This window comes from Diplotaxodon limnothrissa, linkage group LG8 (assembly GCF_057381915.1).
Source record: "Diplotaxodon limnothrissa isolate DT_005_m linkage group LG8, D_limnothrissa_male_GT1.1, whole genome shotgun sequence".
Lineage (NCBI taxonomy): Eukaryota > Metazoa > Chordata > Actinopteri > Cichliformes > Cichlidae > Diplotaxodon > Diplotaxodon limnothrissa.
Genome location: NC_140603.1, coordinates 26,238,354 through 26,257,045, shown reverse-complemented (window position 1 = coordinate 26,257,045; position 18,692 = coordinate 26,238,354). Strand labels below are relative to the sequence as shown.

At 38.8% G+C, this 18,692-nt stretch overlaps 1 protein-coding gene across 3 annotated transcripts in view; it reads right to left on the bottom strand.

The window, feature by feature from the left end:
- Positions 1-1,979: 1,979 nt before the first annotated feature.
- LOC146627027 (sodium channel protein type 4 subunit alpha A-like) overlaps positions 1,980-18,692 on the bottom strand; it is a 32,263-nt gene continuing 15,550 nt past the window's right edge. For all 3 annotated transcript variants that reach the window (XM_085361565.1, XM_085361566.1, XM_085361567.1), the window contains exons 9-27: positions 18,514-18,655; positions 18,206-18,403; positions 16,291-16,461; positions 15,973-16,102; positions 15,252-15,490; positions 14,993-15,166; positions 14,529-14,885; positions 11,845-12,327; positions 11,256-11,297; positions 11,056-11,179; positions 10,785-10,939; positions 10,497-10,670; positions 10,276-10,398; positions 8,915-9,196; positions 8,777-8,830; positions 8,408-8,545; positions 8,143-8,247; positions 7,632-7,902; positions 1,980-7,534 (exon numbers count right to left, since the gene is read on the bottom strand). In XM_085361565.1, the coding sequence (XP_085217691.1) occupies positions 6,243-7,534; positions 7,632-7,902; positions 8,143-8,247; positions 8,408-8,545; positions 8,777-8,830; positions 8,915-9,196; positions 10,276-10,398; positions 10,497-10,670; positions 10,785-10,939; positions 11,056-11,179; positions 11,256-11,297; positions 11,845-12,327; positions 14,529-14,885; positions 14,993-15,166; positions 15,252-15,490; positions 15,973-16,102; positions 16,291-16,461; positions 18,206-18,403; positions 18,514-18,655 (4,654 nt within the window). In that variant the 3' untranslated portion in view covers positions 1,980-6,242. The remainder of the gene's footprint in view (positions 7,535-7,631; positions 7,903-8,142; positions 8,248-8,407; positions 8,546-8,776; positions 8,831-8,914; positions 9,197-10,275; positions 10,399-10,496; positions 10,671-10,784; positions 10,940-11,055; positions 11,180-11,255; positions 11,298-11,844; positions 12,328-14,528; positions 14,886-14,992; positions 15,167-15,251; positions 15,491-15,972; positions 16,103-16,290; positions 16,462-18,205; positions 18,404-18,513; positions 18,656-18,692) is intronic.

Sequence of the window (18,692 nt, the reverse complement as noted above, 5' to 3'; positions counted from 1 at the left end):
GTGAAGGACAGAAGAAGAAGTGGCGATATATAGCAATATATATCTGTGGTAAATTAGCAGTAACTGAAAGTTATGTATGAAAAATAACAGAAAAAAACCCTACCAATTACCTGAAACAGGGCCTGAGAGATAAACCTGGCCCTTAAGTTGATCCATATATACACAATTTGCCAAAGCTTCCTCAGAAATGCTCTGAAAATCAGTGGCAAGAGGTGACAAATCAAGTGACAAATCCAAATTTGTCCGAAAGGGAAATAATGGCTATTAAAGTAGCTATCATTGCCTTTTGGTAGTTATTTTGTATAATAAATTAGCACCAGAGAAATAAAAGTATATATGACCAGAGAAATTAGTGACACATTACAAAAGCATGGTAGCTATGATATGCTCATTTAGCCTTCATTACATTTATTTGAAATAGGTGCCATAAGATAGTAGTTCATAGTTTTGTATAGCAGAAAAGTGTGAAGAAATGACTATCAGGTATCAGTAACTAACTACCTGTAATCATTTATATTTAACCGATTACAGGGAACTTTTATATGCTCATCATTCTAACCAGGCTTGTAGTATTATAGCATTCTCCTCATGTTTAATCTGTTTCTGCTGTCTGTCTTGCAAAAATCAGGTATTTTATAAGTAGTTTGTCTAATGTCTGAATTTTTAATTATGAATGAACGTTGACTCACATCTAACTTGCCAAATTTTGTGAGTTCAAGTGAAAATAGCAGGCTTTTTTAGACTTTAGTTAGCCTAAAGTCTAATTGTAAACCAAAGCCTCCTTTTGGGCATAAATACCCAGTGGTGTTAGACAGAAAACCGTCTGTGTGACTGTCATTTGTTACAGGATGGTTTGGTTAGTTGCACTAATACATGCAGTGGTGGTTCTTAAAACTAGATGGAGATTTTAAAAAACACAATGTTGTTGTTTTGGGGGGATTGAATTGCAAAGACACACAAACTTCTTTAGTCTTCTGCCAATAAAGGCCATGCCAGTCCCCTCTCTGTGCCTCGAGTCACACAAGCTCAACTAATGGGTAAGAGTTGGAGGATTGTTTACTCTTTTATAAGTTATGAACTTATGAAAAAGAACAAAAAAATAAAGGTACTGTTGAATTAAACTCAGCTCAAAACACCTGATCATCTCAGTCTTTGTTCATTTTAGTCCTTCTTACTACACACAAATTTGTCAACCCGACAAGCATCAGGAAGCTTTAACACAGGCGTGTTTTGGGAGTGCTTGGCTAAATGAGTGCTTGGCTAAATGATATTAAAATGATGTGCATAGCAATAAATGTTCTAAACTTCTGAATGCCACCCATGTTATAATGGTATAAAACTAAAACTAAGACTGAAACTAATAAAAAACTAAACTGAAACGACCAAATCAGCTCTGGAAACTAACTGAAACTAAAGTGAACTGAAAATAAAAAATGGAATATACAGTAAAATAAATAAACAAACTAAGAAAAATATAAACCTATAAATAATAAATATATTTGAGAATGAGAATTGTACGAACACAACATACAATGCCATTATGTGGCTCGGTACATCCCCCAAAGAGCTTTTAGCTTTGCTGTGGACTCTCAATCTTGTTATGCAACATAAAGCTGCAGTCAAGAGTGAAGTTTTCAGGTCAGTCAAGCTGATCTCATTTCCCTAATTTTTAAAGCTGATAAACTCCGCACAGCAGAGTCCTCGATTTTTGCGTACAGTGTGGATTTTTATCACCTATCACAGTCTGTAAGGAAGAGATAAAAAGCTTCTTTCAAGAAATATGTAATAACTAGAAATGCTGTACCTCTCCTAAAAGAAAAGAAATATTTCCAAAAAGATTTGCAATGTTTAGGATGTCGAACCTTTACATTTTTATAAGAAATGGTGGCTGCAATTGTTTGCAAAGCTGATTTATTTAATCAATCAAAAGTAAAATGCAAGCACAAAATCTACAAAATTAAATGTCATTTGGTGTTTGGCTCTTAATTGTGACAGATCTATTTACAGTTTTCTAATTATTTGACGTAAAAATTCTGGATTAATCCTACTTGTTAAAAAAATGTTGCCAACCTCAACCAATTTGGTTTACTAGACATTAGGGCCTGAAGAAAAAAACAACCAAAAAAAGAGTAGCATTGAAAACCAGGTGGCAAGAAAACAGTCACTAGAAACATGCATTTGCAGAGGTGATCTCTAGCTGGGTGATGCAGAATGAAATGACATAAAATGCAAATAAATCAAAAATCCCATCGTCCCACTCCATGACAGAAACAGGGTGCTTTTTAATCTACTGACACTCATGCTTGAAAAAGTCAGTGAATGCATATTTTTCAACATAGAACCTGCTATTAAGTTAAGGCCTCAATTAATCCCCTGTTAATAAAAATGGTTTGACTGTAAAAAAAAAAACAAAAAAAACACACTGCACATGTTTAACAGTTGTAAGTTGTTTTTGAGGAGGTTAAAGTAGAGCTCTCGAAGTGTTGCTCCTTAGTGATGAGGCTTTTTTAATGTGCTTTTTCTTACTCATTAACCTACATTTCTTATAATTATGCAAAAAGATGGACACTCATAGACATAGAGATTAATGTAAAGCATAGTTCATTAAAAAGTCTGACTATAGTGGCTTTTTTAAAGAGTAAAAAGTCACTACATTATGTTCTCTTGGTTGTTTTCCATCTTCAGTTTTTAGTGTTGCTGTCAACCTCTCCACCAGCAGAGGGCTACAGTGCATCAATGCAATTTCACAGACAAGACAAAGTAGTAACTGACAAGTGATCGCACAGCCTACTTTTCTTTACAATAACTGTTTTATTCTAACAACATAGTTTTAAAATAACAAAATGATATAAATGTACATTTCAGAAGAAAAAAAGAAAAAAGTATGTACAAGCAACATTGTAGGTGATTGTAGGTTGTACCAGCAAAGCTCCCCATGTGTCTTTTCCTCCAGTAGAAATGTAAACAAAAAGAGGACACTGTCTTGTGAATATGACTGTCCCATGAGAGGACACTATAGCTGAGTGGTGCAGCGGTGTCTCAGTCTCACATAGGAGTTCGGATGGTCACGTTACAGTCTCCTGACAGGAAAAACTGCCATGCTGTAGCAGCAGGATATGACAAGAGAGACCCCTTGTGGAGGAAACATTCATAATTTATGTACCTTCTCCAAAGATGAAATTGGAACAGTGTCAAACTCAATGAAAATAGACATGTTATTGCTTATTGTTAAAAAAAACAAGCTAGAAAACTGTAAAAGTGCATATGTTATTCATGTATATACAGTACTGTGCAGAATGTAAAGGGGCATCTGATCAGATATCAACATCATTTTGTGAGTCGAGAACTGCATGAAGAGAAAAAATAAATCCACAAAACAGTCAAGGAAAGTCTTTAGGATGCTTGGGACAACCTACCTGTGCAAATTAAAATGAAAAAATAAAATAATAATAATAATAATAATAATAATACTGCATGACGAAGTACCAAAGAGGAGTGGTACCGTTCTCGAAATAAATTATATTCACAAAGAGTGATTTTATTTGATTTCTTTCTGTGTTTACTGCACTTTAAATGAAGTTTATTGCTAAATTTAAAAAAAATATGTTTATATGAAATTACTTTTAAAACTGCCTGCAAGTTTTACACAGTACCATATATTTAAAGTAAGACATCATAATTTCTATTAAGACTTAGACAAAAGCAAGAGAATTAACATGTTTATATGACTAGATCCACTGCAGGTTTTCTTGTAAATTTGTAAAAAGATCTGATTAACTACATTTTGGAAAGTGGCACATGTTTTTTTTTTTATTCAACCATTCAATGTGTGTGCCTTGCATCTTGTGATCTAACCTGAGACGAAACTTCCTTTTAATGCACAGCGAGTAAGTATGTGCTTAGCAGTTCTCTAATACAGCCACATTAACATAAAAACATCACATTGTAAGTTTACAGACAGCGTTCAAACCTGAATGCTGAAGGGGAAATCCAGCTATGAAATGGCCAAACATGGCTGATTTAGGTTTTGAGAACATCTGATATCTGAAGGGACCAAAAAATATAAATATAAACATGCATACAGTATGTAAGTGGGAAATAACCTTTGAAATCATTCAGTGGAGTGCAGTGAACTGCTCTTATTTGACTTGGAGGGACATAAATAGTGCAATATAAACTGGGCCTGCCTGAATGAGCCTGTTAGGAACAGATGCTAACTATATTAGCCACACCATGTGGGTTTAGTTAACCCCATTGTTAACTAATAAGTAGTTTCACAGAAAGAGAGGGACAATGAGATCCAGAGACTCTATTTTATAGCAATTTATTTACCTGTGTACAAAACAGATTCCCCATAGAAAGTCATCTGGTACCTAATTAATAATAAAACACTAATATTAGTCTTTTATACTCTTTACCTTTTGATAACATGAATTATGATTTTTTTGTTTTATTTTGTATTTTCTTTGCTTCTTATATATTGAGATAATACTTGTTCCAGTATTATTAATTTGTCTTAGTTGAGTTTTAGTTTATGTTTCGTCTATGTCTCCTGATATGAGTCTTTTCCTGTCCCCTGTGAAGTCTGTCATTTGTAATGTCTTTGTGTTGACGTTGTCAAGCTTGTCTTGTCTTGTCTACATTCTGTTGTTTCCTGTTTTACTTTGAAGGGTCTGGTGTTCCATGTTCAGTGTGTTTAGTTGTACTTCCCCTGTTGCATTCAGATTCAATTGTGTCAGCTCATTATCCCCAGGTGTTTTCACTTCCCTCATTATCATTATCCTGTGTATTTAGGTCCTCTGTCGTTCTCTGTTCAGTGTCGGGTTATCTGTTTGTCTAGCATCATGGACTTCAAGTCACAGGATTATTTTCAAGCTTTGGTTTATGTTCATGTTTTTCATCATAGTTTTTGCAATCCATCTGTTCTGATTCACGTTCATGTGAATCAGCTATTGTTAGCTTATCTCAATTTAGGTTTTGCCTTTGTTTTTCTTTCTGTTTTTTTTGTTTGTTTGTTTGTTTTCTTCCCACTAGAAATTTACCATAAAACAGATTCTAGTCCACAATAATGTTTCAGCCTACAGTAAAGTCTAGCATATTTTTATTGGATAAAAAAGGTTAAAATAAATATTAGATCTTGTATTTCTGTTAAACTGAAAGAAATCATATCTTACTGTTTCATTATTTTTGAATTGTGCATTAAATCACAATTTTCCTTGACCAATTTTGTTAAGTTTTATGTTTCTATGAAGGAAACATTGAGGGGTGTACGACAAGGTATGTTCAGACTTAAACCAGAGATTTTAGTGTCACTAAAACCTCTTTTAACCCGGATAGGTTAGGTATAATTAGCTGTAAGTGTTGTGTTTTCAAAAGTTCTTTTAATGAAATATGATTCTGAGCTGAGAGAATATTATTTTAATACCAGCTGAGCCACAGACTATTATTAGCGTAATACCCCAGTCTAATTGCAACAGCGCAAACTCCAAGCTTCGCATTGCCACGAGAATTAGCACACGTTAATTTGATGATGCATGAAATGTATATGTACGATTTCATGTTTATTCCATCATTATCGTTCATCAATATCATGATGAAATATAGTTTGAAGTTTCAGACCTCCTATGTGTAACTGACGAGAATGGTAAAACACATATATTCATGTGGATTTACAACATTAGCAGTTTTCTGGTGTGTTCTTCTCATCATATTTTTTTTATTTTTGTTTGATTTTGCCTCCTTTTCCTCCCTACTGATGCAAGGCAATTTGTTTATTTTGTGTAGAAGAAAGCATCAAATTTCCCTGAGCCTGAAACAGAAAACTGGGGTTAACAGAGAAAGTTGGTAACCAACTTTCTCTGTTAACTTGTGAACCACCACCACCAACTGAACTCATTAAAACTGAACTGAACCTTAAAACTGAACCTGTAGGTTTTGTCAAGGCAGTTAACGCGCACTTTTGCACACAAAAACCCTGTTATTTTGAACCTGCTTGGCAGTACACACTTCAGTTTCACTTTCAATACCCAAGAAAATTAAATGTAGCATGAAAAAAAAGAGGAATAGATTCTTAAGTTTAGGGATAAAAACTGCATTCGAAACATCAGTTAGACTCTTCTGTATCTAGAGTTAAAAAGCATATCAGCGACACTTATACATTAACAAGAACAGTTTCCATCACTGTTAAAAAAAAAAAAAAAAAGAATAGAGGGAAGAGACAAATAATTATATTGTGCAGTTTACTATACAACTGACTCTGTCAGGTTTTCTTGTAGAGTCAAGAGGTGTTGGTTGGGGGCAGAATGCAATAAAACCTCATTAGTGACTTCTACAGGAACAACGACAATATTTTGCACGGGGGTTTCTGGACAGCACCGTGCCTCTCTGTAATGTGACATTGCCTCAGGATTAGAGGGCTGTTGTCTTGCCAAAGTTTCTAAAGCTGCTTGCTCCATTTCCTCAGCAAGCTCTGCATTACTCCCATAGAGAACCCCTAACCTTCGTGCAATCAACCCTTTTTTTTCTGGTGGATCGTCACCTTCTTTCTTTCTCCCCATCTTCTTAGATCGATGCATAAAAGCTGCATGGCATAAGCAGCGCCTCAGAAGATGGCTGCGGTAAGCCCTCTGAATAACCACAGCGGCCCTCTGCTCTTCTTTGTGGCGCACCGTTGTGATAACTGGTGCAAAGGTGTCTTTGCTATCCTTAAATTTTTCCTCAGTGCTATTCCGTATTGCTTCCATCTCCACTGTGTTTCCCAAGATCAACTGAGTGACAGCCATCAACACATCCAAGTAGTGGATCTTATCTCCAGCAACCAAGGGGAGATCCATTTCGATCAGCTGGAACAGGTTGGGTTTGGCAACCTTCAGTGGCTCCTGCAAGGTATCACAAAAATCTGAGAGCTGGCTATACTCAATAAACTGAGTTCCATCAACGTCAAATTTCTCCCATGTCTCATTGAACATCTCAAAGTCGTCCTCACTGAGTGGATCGCTGCTTTCCTCCTGAGCCACATTGAAGTTCTCTAAGATGATCGCAATATACATGTTGACCACCACCAAGAATGAGATGATGATGTAACTGCAGAAGAACACCATGCCCATGCCAGGGCTTCCACAGTTGCCCTTTACATTCGTGCCAGGATGCTCAAAGTCTGGATCACAGTCTGGAGGCTCCCGGTTCAGCATTGGAAGTAGAAGTCCATCCCAGCCTGCAGATGTTGTAATCTGGAACAAGCAGATAATGCTTCCTCCAAATGTTTCAAAATTAAATATATCATCAATCCCAGCCTCCTTTTTGACATAGGCAAAATTTGACATCCCAAATATAGAGAAGATGAACATATTGAGGAAGAGCAGGAGACCAATATTGAATAGAGCAGGTAGGGACATCATCAGGGCAAATAGAAGCGTCCGAATGCCCTTAGCTCCTTTAATAAGACGTAGAATCCTGCCTATCCTGGCCAGTCTGATCACCCTGAAAAGAGTTGGTGACACAAAGTACTTCTCAATTAGGTCTGAGAGCATTGTACCTGAAAGAAAACACACAGAAAAGCAACAATGTATCAATATATCTGCTGGACCAAATTAGCAATTCACAGCTGTACTTTTAATTCATTAATTACCCACCAGCTATTGACAAGATGACCACGACAAAATCAAAAATGTTCCATCCATTGGTGAAGTAGTACTGCCGCAGGGCAAAGACCTTCAACACACACTCTCCAGTGAAGACCACAATGAAAGCCACGTTTAACTTAAAGAGGAAATCCTCTTTCTCTGCACTTTGGTCATCTGTTTCCACCATCATGGACACCATATTGAGGCAAATGAGGACCATAATGAAGATGTCAAAGAATTGCTGACTGATGAAGTCAAACACTATGCCCTGGATTAGGTTCTGTAAAGGAGAGGAAGCAAATCGAGAGCAGTGAGGAACAGAAATACAAATCCAGGAAAGTCATTTGGCCTGTTAACACAAGTAGTGTGCAGAAAAGGTGAACATAGCCACGTTATGCATGCCAACGTGAAGCATCATTACTTCTGATGATGTCATTCATACATGCAAGTTTTCCAGTCTTGGACTGATCAACATAAAGCATTGCTAATACAGAAAACTAAAATAATCATAATGTCTTACCGTTGGACGAGGAATTGGCTTCTGTGGCTTCTTGGAACCAAGTTTCTTCATGGCTTCATAGTACTTTTTCTGTTCATCAGTCATAAAGATGTCTTCATCTCCAAAGTGCGGAAAAAGCAGAATTCAAACGTAATTATAGGAATTTAAATAATGTCACAAGTCTATGTGGTTTAAAGTTATAAAATTGTACACTTGAAAATAGGAAAGAAAACACTCAATGCTTTTGCACAGGCACTATTTCAGATGAACAAAGTCTTATACTTATCTTTTTCTTTTGCTGACTAAAGTTATCAATAATGACCCCAATGAAGAGGTTAAGTGTGAAGAAAGAGCCAAAGATAATGAATATGACAAAGTACATGTACATGTAGAGGTTGATTTCGTAGGATGGTTGCTCTTCCACCTAAGTAGAAAAAATACAGGTGAATAAATGCCTAATCATCATCATTTGCTCAGTTACAGGTTGGAAGATTTTCTTCATTTGATTCATCGGATATTTTATAATGTCGGATTGCAATGCATACATGCTCTTCTAAGGAAATAATTGTAATTGGACTCATAGTCGCAATTTATTGCCCCAGATGAGGATTCCTTTATGCAGCTCACCAGAACTTCAAAGACACAAAATCATTACCTCTCTTGAGTCGACAGCAGCATACATGATGTCCATCCAACCTTTAAAAGTTGCCTGCAGTCAGTGAAAACATTTATTTAAAATATGTATCAGTAAATATGACTACTAATTTTCTTTAACTCAAACAAAACACCTCACCACTTGAAGTAGGGACAGGTAGCCTTGTCCAACATTGTCATAGTTGACTTTCATGTTGACCCAGCGGGCCTCCTGTGTCGCTTCTTTGATGGCCATGCAGTCGCTCCGGTTATTGACTTCAGTGATGGGGAAAAGCTCCTCCGATGTGGTGTTGATGCAGCGGTAGAACTTCCCAGCAAACAAATTAACTCCCATGATGCTGAAGATGAGCCAAAAAATCAGACACACCAGTAGCACGTTGAAGATGGAGGGAATTGCTCCAACGAGAGCGTTTACCACCACCTGCCCCACAAGACAAGACTCTGTTTAGAACTTTGCAATAGATATTCAGATTTATTCAGTAATTTATTCAGCTGTAAGACCTGAAGTACTGTGCAAAAGCACCCCACATTTCTCTATAATTTGTTAGCAAGATGGGAAATAGGTGGAGCAATTTATTGAAAGGTGCAAATATTCATGAGAGCACAGTATGTAAGTCACAAACAGAGTTTTTAGAACCCTAACAAGATTTCAAGTCAATATTTGGCATTGCCACCTATTTTCTATATTGTAGTCTGAGCTTTCTTAGGCAAGTTTTATTCTGTTTCCTAAAAGGAGTCCTCTGGTCTAGTTCTCCAGGCTTCTTGACTTTTGTTTCGTTCTCTACCAAAATGATCCCAGACTGCATGTCATGTTTTATAGACTCAGCTAAAGAAAAGAGAACATTATGTGCTTTTGCAACAGGCTGCTAGAAACAAAGTGCTTAAAGATACAATTCAAATTGGTTCTTGGCTAAACTGTTATTTGCTGACACACAATACTGATCCTTTGAGTTGGATACATCTTTTATACTTGAATGATTTATAGGTCAATCTTAGGTGACTTAACAAACAAATAAACAAAAATAAAAGGAAAGATAAGGTCGGGTACAAGAACCTGACTGAAAATGAGTGAAAAAGCAGCTAATGTCCAAAGAAAAGCTTTGAAAGATCTTCAGAAACAAAGGAAAACTTGCTCAAAAACACTTTAAAATAACAAGAATGTCTGACTCCTTGGAAAGGAAAAAAGAAAAGAAAGAAATGAGTGGTGGTTCAAGACTTTTGCACAGGGCTACAACAATAATCTTACTTAAGTGAATGCATTGATTAGTTAGTCAACTGACTCCGGGAAACTCACCTCAGTCACCTCTGTTACAGCAGCTGTGGTTTAAGCATGCATTCAACAAACACAGTTGGACAAAGCCAGGCAAATTAGTACAAGAGTGCATCAAACATGACAGGTTTGCATCTTCTAAATCAGTGTTAACCATTCAAAATATTATAATGTTAACATTAAGTATTACAAATTCCATATGAAACAAGCATTAGCAGCCAATAACTTACCCTCATCCCTTCAAATCTTGATAGTGCGCGAAGAGGCCTTAGTGCTCTGAGGGTTCTGAGGGATTTGATTGGCCCAAGGTCAGAGTAGCCCATCCAGTTGGCAACTAAACTAATCAGGGAAATCTGTAGCAGAATCAAAACATTTCCCATTCAAGTGCTATCACAAAACCTTTCTGGCATAGGAGATGTATTATCACATACAGGCAAGCAGTGAAACTTACATCTACAATGAAAAAGTCTAGCCAACACCAGGCATTGGTGAAATAGGTCTTGAAGCCATATGCAACCCATTTAAGGAGCATCTCGATGACAAATATGTAGGTGAAAATCTTGTCAGCATACTCCAGAATTATCTTGATCGTTCGGCGCTTTTCTATGTATATATCTTCAAAAGCCTGCCAAAAGAAAACATTATCTACCTAGATATGTGTCATGACAGGATCAGTGTCTTAACGCTATCATAAAAAGGTCATCGTTTCTAAATTTGTTGCTGTTATGACAACACTCACAAGAGCTCCACTGCTGAGGAGGATCATAAAGATTATGAAGGTTTCAAACCAATCATGCTCCACAATAGTAAAGCAGGTCTTGCGGAGGTTCCACCATTTTTTGCCTTTGTCTTGGGTGATGTCCACCATCAGACATGGCCAGCGCCTCACACAGTCTGAGAAAAGTGGAAAGGTTTGCGATTACCTCATAATGTCAGATTACAGAATGGCTACTGAAAAAGACTTCTGTGACTTTTTAGTTTTGCTTATTTAATAAAATTGTTGTTCATACTGTCAGTGAAGCACGCCTCTGGCTCCAGTGGCTCTGGCTCTTCTATTTCCGGTTCAGGCTCAGGTGGTCGATAGTCTGCTGTGCTGCATACTGAAGAATCTTCACTATTCCGAGCACCCATCAGCTAGACAAGAATCACAGTTAAAGTTCAGATGCAAATGCCTTATGCAATCACACAGATGAAAATACTGTTAACTCACTTTGATATTTCCTGGGATACTAATTTGATCTTTCACATTTTCCTGAAACAGCAGACGAACAGAAAACAAACTTTATTAAGCGTTCATAGGAGTTTGAGAAACATCCAGCACACAAGTTTATTGTCCCAAAAATACATTATGGGGATCCTGGGAGCACAGACAAATCCCTTTGAGGTTACGTCAGGAACAACATCCGGTATTATTTATTTTGAGAATAATTATTTTCTTTGCTGCCTTATTTCCAACAGTTACAAAAATATATATATTCTGATGATAGTTAGGATTTATTTTAATGTTTGGTAAATTTCCTAATACAAAGTTCCAATACATGTTTAAGCTATGTTGCCAGTTTGTTAACCAAAGTCGAATTTTACTTATGCTGGATATATATTTCCTGATTAATTGAATTTTAGCTGCAAATTTGAAAACAAAAAAGTCAAGTTGGACTCGTGAATGAATGAATGAATGAATTAACCAATACAATTTATCGTTGGTGGTCAAGAGCTGTTAAAATCTTATTTTGAGATGAATAATAGATCACAAGATGGCAATTATTTGAAATAAACTGTATGATAAGAAGTTTTCTTACGGTATTCTGCTGGCTATGTCCCTCATCTAAACTCTCAGAGTGATTATCATCATTGGAATCACTGGTTTCATCTTCATCATCCTCATCGTCCTCTCCCAGATTTTCAAAGTCTGACTCTCCCTGGGCAATTGGCACACTAAGACTAAACTCTCCATCCACAATAAATCCAGAAGGCCGGCCTTCAACTAGGCAATCTGATATCCCATCTGCCAGTTTGAAAGTCTGACTGGTGTCCAAATGGTTCATTTCAATTCCTTCCGTTTTAGGGTCGACGTCATCAGCAGGGCCCTCGTCAGGCTCCTTGGGCTTTCTGCCAAGAGTCCGCAAGATAGTTTGAATGATGAACGCTTTAAACCAGTCGATGAACCGTGTGATCCTGCCGATGGCAATCTGGAGATTGTTCATCTCTCCGTCATCTTCTCCTGCAGAAAGGTTGTCTCCACTGAACGAGCTGAGCAGTAAGGCCAAAAAGAGGTTCAGCACCTGAGTTCAAAGAGTAATGAAGGTAATTAACAGCTTCTTATTGTTCATTTTGTTTAGTGAAAATAAATATTTGACAGTCAAAGTGATGCCTAAAGAAGTGAGAATTAGGAATCATTACTCGACTGCAAAACAGTGATCAAGTTTATATCCAGTGATTAGTGAGTAAAACTGTACTAACTTTGCTGAACCAAACACAAGTTTGGAATAGCTCAAGCAGACATCATATACCATATTGTTCCTGTGACGTCACATCAGTAAATATTATGTTGTCTGCCTCCTGTCTCAGATGCAGCTATCTTTAGTTACTCAAACATGTTATTTGATTTCGCGGCTTCTATTTCCCAGGTTTAGCAGGAGATCATGGTTACATGGACTAGTGGGAATGCTCATCTCGTTTATTCCAGTGTCAGAGATGTCAATAAGAAAATAAAGCTGATGGACAATATGAGCTGCACAAAAACCAAACGCGACAATGAAAGATCGGAAATGGATTTGATGATCTTTGATGAGTGGAAAAAATAACTGTGGTAGAGGTTATAGTGTTTTTCAGGGTCATGTTCCTAGTCTCCTGGAATATAATTCAGGTGATTTGTCAGCTAATTCCATTAGCTTTGTACAGTTCCGGTAACCTGATGAAGTGAGACATTTCTTCCTTGTCTTAGAGGAACAGTGTGGCCTATAGGAAATGTACCCAGTCAATTTCTTGCTGCAAAATAGATTAAAATTTTAAAAAAAAATCTAAACATTTAAAACTCATTACTTTTGGTTTTATCTGAAGGCACAGCCAGCAGCTTGAGCTGATGTTATATTATCATTTGTTTAATAAAAACTATGCATAAAAGCTAGTGGTGATTTCATGCTCATTCAACTAAAGAAAATACTCTGCGTGATTCTCAGTTCAAAATAAGCCCCTCCCTCTGAGCCAAGTTTATTCTAATTGGCTGCCCATCTCACACAGAATGATCATCCACCATTCTAACAGTAATGTATGACATAAAATAAATAAAAACATAATAAGTCCCCTTTAAATCTTCTCTGCTCCATATGCTGTGGTGTTGATGGCTCAATATGATTACCTCTACATCGATTAGAGTTCAATCTGCTATCAAATGACTTCTCTTTTACACCCAGACGCACTGCCACCTGAGCTGTGCTCGCTCAGCTGTCCGCGTTTGTTCCATCAGTGGCAGCATGCTTACTTGAGCCGGATCTTAGCGCATACTCAAGGTCAAAACCACTGTTTGGTAGCTTAAGTCATTAGATTTAAATAGAAACCCCCTCCCATGAACCTTGTAAGTATATTATTTGCCTCATTATTAGAGAAAAAAGTGTACATTCATGTGTTAAGTAAGCATGCTCAGGTTTAACAGTGGGTAAGTAACTTTAAGATCCAAGAAGCCTCAACAATTTTGGCACAGCGTGCCTAACACAATACTTCAAACCTTGATGATGAGCCATTTCCTTTTCATTTCTATGAATAACCTGATAGGAAATGGATTTGGCTCTAGTCATTAAATATGATGCTGAAATGATGTCTGACAGTGATGGTCTGTATGGCCTTGTTTCGTGAGGCCAAGATAAAAAGGTCAGGGGGCAGCGTTTTCATGCTACAGACACTCAGAATTCTTCAGAAAGCATTACAAACCCTGAAGCCTCATCACTCTCAATCAGTTCAAAGGCTGTTCTGTTAAATTGTATATGTTGGACTGAAACAATCTCCTGGGAAATAAATGTCACTCTGACACATGTCATTCATCTAGATCCCCAGTTGGGCAATGAGTCCAGTCAAACAACAAAAACTGCTCAGGAGCAGCTTGAGGAACATGAAAAATCTCAAAACACCCGTGAGAGGTGCCATAACAAGCCTGATCCATGGATACTATGCAACAACCCACAGAACACAGAGGATCTGAAGTCTCGAACCACAGGGGTGAGGAGGTCAGGTGATCCTGCACTGATGGGTCAAAATTTTCTTGGCTGCACGACTGGGGCATGCACGGTATAAGAGAGGTTGTTTTAATCTTTTGGCTGATCCGCATAAACAGTTCTTTCCTCCAGCTCCAACAAAAAAAAGTTTCACAAGTTTTTCCTTAACATACTCAAATATTTACTTCACAATCTCCTAGATGGATCACTGAAATAACTAAGACTTTCTTTCTTCAATCTTCAGTCTGAAGATAGCATGCAGTTGTTGGACTCACCACTAGGTTTCCAATGACCATGACCAACATGAAGACAACTAAACACATCCCAGTTCCGGCAACCTCCATGCAGTCCCACATAGTCTCGATCCACTCCCCACACAGGATGCGAAACACGATAAGAAATGAGTGGAAGAAGTCGTTCATGTGCCAGCGCGGCAATTCACAGTCCAAGGAGATCTTGCACACGCAGTCGTTGTAGTTCTTGCCAAAGAGCTGCATGCCCACGACGGCAAAAATGAAGACGATGATGGCCAGCACCAAAGTCAGGTTTCCTAAAGCCCCTACTGAGTTACCGATGATCTTGATGAGCATGTTGAGAGTGGGCCAGGACTTTGCCAGTTTGAAAACTCGAAGCTGTCACCAAACATGGGACAAAAATAAATAAAAACATTTAGTAATAGCAGAGCAGGTAATTCCACTGTGTTAAACTGATGCAAAGAAATTTAATCAGTGTGTCTCACCAGACGGAATGATCTGAGGACTGACAGACCCTGAACATTTGCCAGCCCCAACTCCACCAGACTGAGTGTAACAATGATGCTGTCGAATATGTTCCAGCCAACTTGAAAGTAGTAGTAGGGATCCATAGCAATAAGCTTGAAGACCATTTCTGCTGTGAAAATACCTGTAAAAACCTTTTAAAAAAAGATAAATGTTTTTTTCACCCCTTAAATCTGAGCAATGTCTTTAAAGTATTTTAAAATGTTAGGCAGCACATACCAGATTCCCCACTGACAGCATATAGTCAAACTCCGGGGTCATGGGGTAGTGCTCCATGGCCATGAAGAGGGTGTTGAGCACAATGCAGATAGTGATAGCCAGGTCAACAAAAGGGTCCATCACAACAAAGTATACTCGCTTTTTAAAGACCACCCAGGGGGTACAGCAGTCCCACTTCAGGAAAAGGTCAGCAAATTTGTACCAGCCAGGTGGGCATGGCCTCTGAGCCTCCTCCAACTCTAGAGAAAGAGGCAGAAAACAAAAGGTAATATTAAACCTCACTTAAACCTAAACTTTCAACCTAAAGTCCAAGTCTTGTTGCTTCAGGTTATAGCTGTGCTGAAATAGATCTAGCTTAACACCATGTTTGACAGGAATCTCTGCTACACACAATATATTTAGCCTCGTTATGATAAGCTCAAGACAACTCCACTGTATCGGCCTTGGATAAATTAATGAACAATGTTAACAACTGCTTGATAATCTTAGGAATTATTGCTCACACCAGAGCACCTAATGCTAAGCCTTGTGTATTTCTTCTTCACCCCCAGTGGCACCCGACACTTCCAGATGCCAGATTTCTCCACGCAGTATAAAAAAAAAACATTACCCCGAAATAGAGGTTATGTTGTTGTGCCCTCAGCTTACATTAATCAAAGCTAAACAACATATCCTAATTTTGTTAGTGTGATATCAATATTGTGTGTGTTTGGTGCTGTACCTTCCATGGCAGCTGCAGTGAGCACAGTCAGAGCACTAGCAGTTCTCTCTGCCATGCATGGTTCATCCAGTTGAAGCATGCTGTGAACGGAGCCCAGTGACTTCTCTCTGCATTCATAATCCATGGCAGACTGTAAAATAGCATAGCATAGCATAGAGTCTTTATTTAAACGCACTTTATATCCAACAATGTTGACCAAAGTGCTACAAATATAGTTTGAGAATTTCTCAAAACACATAAGTCAAGGTATGCAATTGCAGATGGACAAGGCAAAGGTTTTTAAAAACACTCATACAGGCACCACTAACTATAGCTTACCTCGTTCATGGTAGGCGCTCTGATCATCAGACGTGGAATAATTCTCCCATTGCAATCTTTGACAATTTCATCACGGTCAAGGCTCTGTTCGTCATCTGCCAAATCAGACCCAGTGTGATGGCTGAGCGAGTTCTTGCTGGTTAGAGTGCCTTGGCTACCAAGCATCTTAGCCTGATTGGCAGAAGATAAGTCATTCAGTAAGAAGTCTTTGTTATTGCATTGGACAGTTTATAAAACCCTTTAAAAGATGGCTCGGCTGTAATTTTACAGTATAAAATATTACTTTATTATAATTTAGTACTGAATAGGTGACATTCCATGTCCCATCTGCTAGTCTTGGTAGCCAGGGATCGGTCCATCAGGGACACCGCTCCTGGCCACCATCCGGCTCACAATGCACCCGACCCCAACGGTGCCTCCTGCAGGAGATGGTCCTGCAGAAAGATGGGTCTTCCTGCAGGATGGGTTAGGAAGATGGCCACCAGACGCTTGCCCTCGGGCAAACTCTCCGGACCTGGCTCTAGAGTGGGGCCCTCGTAACCCTATCCTGAGCAGGGTGAACTGTTCCCTAGGTGTTCTTCTCATAGGGGTCTTCTGAATTGCTCTTTGTCTGGTCCCTCACCCAGGACCAATTTGCTATAAGAGACCCTACCAGGGGGCAGAAGCCCCTGGACAACATAGCCACTGGGAGCCCTGGAACACAAAACTCCCTACACCATGATAAGGTAGCGATTCCCTACTCTCACCTATGGTCAACCAAAAAAAGAAATTGGAAAAGCTACACTACTGTGGGTAGTGACCGAAAGAACAAGATCGCGGATACAGGTGGCAGAAATGGGCTTCCTCCGAAGGGTGGATGGCATCTCCCTTTGAAATAGGGTGAGAAGTTCAAGGTGAGAAGTTCAGGGAGGAGATCAGAGTAGAGCCGCTGCTCTTCCACATCGAAAGGAGCCAGCTGAGGTGGTTCGGGCATCTGACAAGGATGCCTACTGGGCCCTCCTGGTTGAGGAGTTCCAGGCATGTCCCACAGGGAGGAGGCCCTGGGGCAGACCCAGGAAACACTGGAGAGATTATATCTCTCGGCTGGCCTGGGAACGCCTTGGTGTTCCCCCGGACAAGCTGGAGGAGGTGGCTGGGGAGAGGGAGGTCTGGGCTTCTCTGCTTAGGCTGCTGCCCCCGCAACCCAGCCCCGGTTAAGCAGAAGAAGGTGGAAGGATGGATGGATAATACTGAATAAAAAGAAGAAAACAAAGTTTTTACTATGAGCCATAGGATGGCAAAAACCAGTACTGGGATTTTGGCTAAAAGGCTTGAAGGTGAGACTAGTTTTGACCTGTAATAATACTCTAAACGTTTGAACACGTGGACAGCATGGGAAGTTATTGTAAAGTAATATAAATTTGGCAATGAGTCAGGGATTGCTGGGACACTAAATCCAAATAGTTGTGGTTAAAAGTGGTTGTTGTGGCACATATTTGTGTCTTATACACTTTGCATATTCAGTTTTATTTTGAATTTGATCCAGGCAAAGACCAATCTCTTCCAGTCATCCAGGAGGAATTTAGTGTTAATCAGTGCATTTTTCAGGAAGGAAAAAGCACCACGTCACAAGGCAAAGTAAATAATAGTTTGAATCTATGACCAAGAGTCTCCCTAGATCACATCCCTTGAAAAGCATCCGGTGCCAGAAAGAACTGCATATAAAGAAGGAGGTTCAACACTGTAAATACTGTCTCTGTGTATAAGTTTGATTTATTTGCCAATAATAGTCTTTGAAACTTGCATCAAAAATGCTTTTGATTGTTTTTGGAAAAAATAATAAATCAAGCAAATGGAACACAAATTTGTTTGCCATTTGTTTTAATCAGTTTTTGAACTAATTCTGATTTCAGTGTAACAGGCCGGTGCAAGTTACCTGCTCTTGATTCTTGACTTGCTCTAGTAGTCGCTGGAACTCCTCCTCTTTTTCGATGGCCTCTTGCCGAGTTGCCTGATTCTGTTCGTCATAAGCCATGGCTACCACAGCCAGGATAAGATTGATGAGGTAGAAGGAGCCCAGAAAGATAACGACTACAAAGAACATCATGTATGTCCTACCAGCTGCCCTCATGATCTGTTTTAAGAACAGAAAAGAAGCTACGAGGACTAAGGACAAATTTCTTCACAATACATTTTTAAAATTAAAGCATAAACTGTAATGAAGCAAATGAAAGAAGAGCCAACCAGCTGGAAAAGGTTCTCCCAGTAGTCCTGGGTCATGAGCCTGAAGAGGGCAAGGAAGGCCCAGCCAAAAGAATCAAAGCTGGTGTAGCCAAAGTTTGGGTTCCTCCCAGCCTTCATGCATGTGTATCCTTCGGGGCACTTCCTGTCAGCAGAGAAGAAAAGTTATCCAACTACATCTG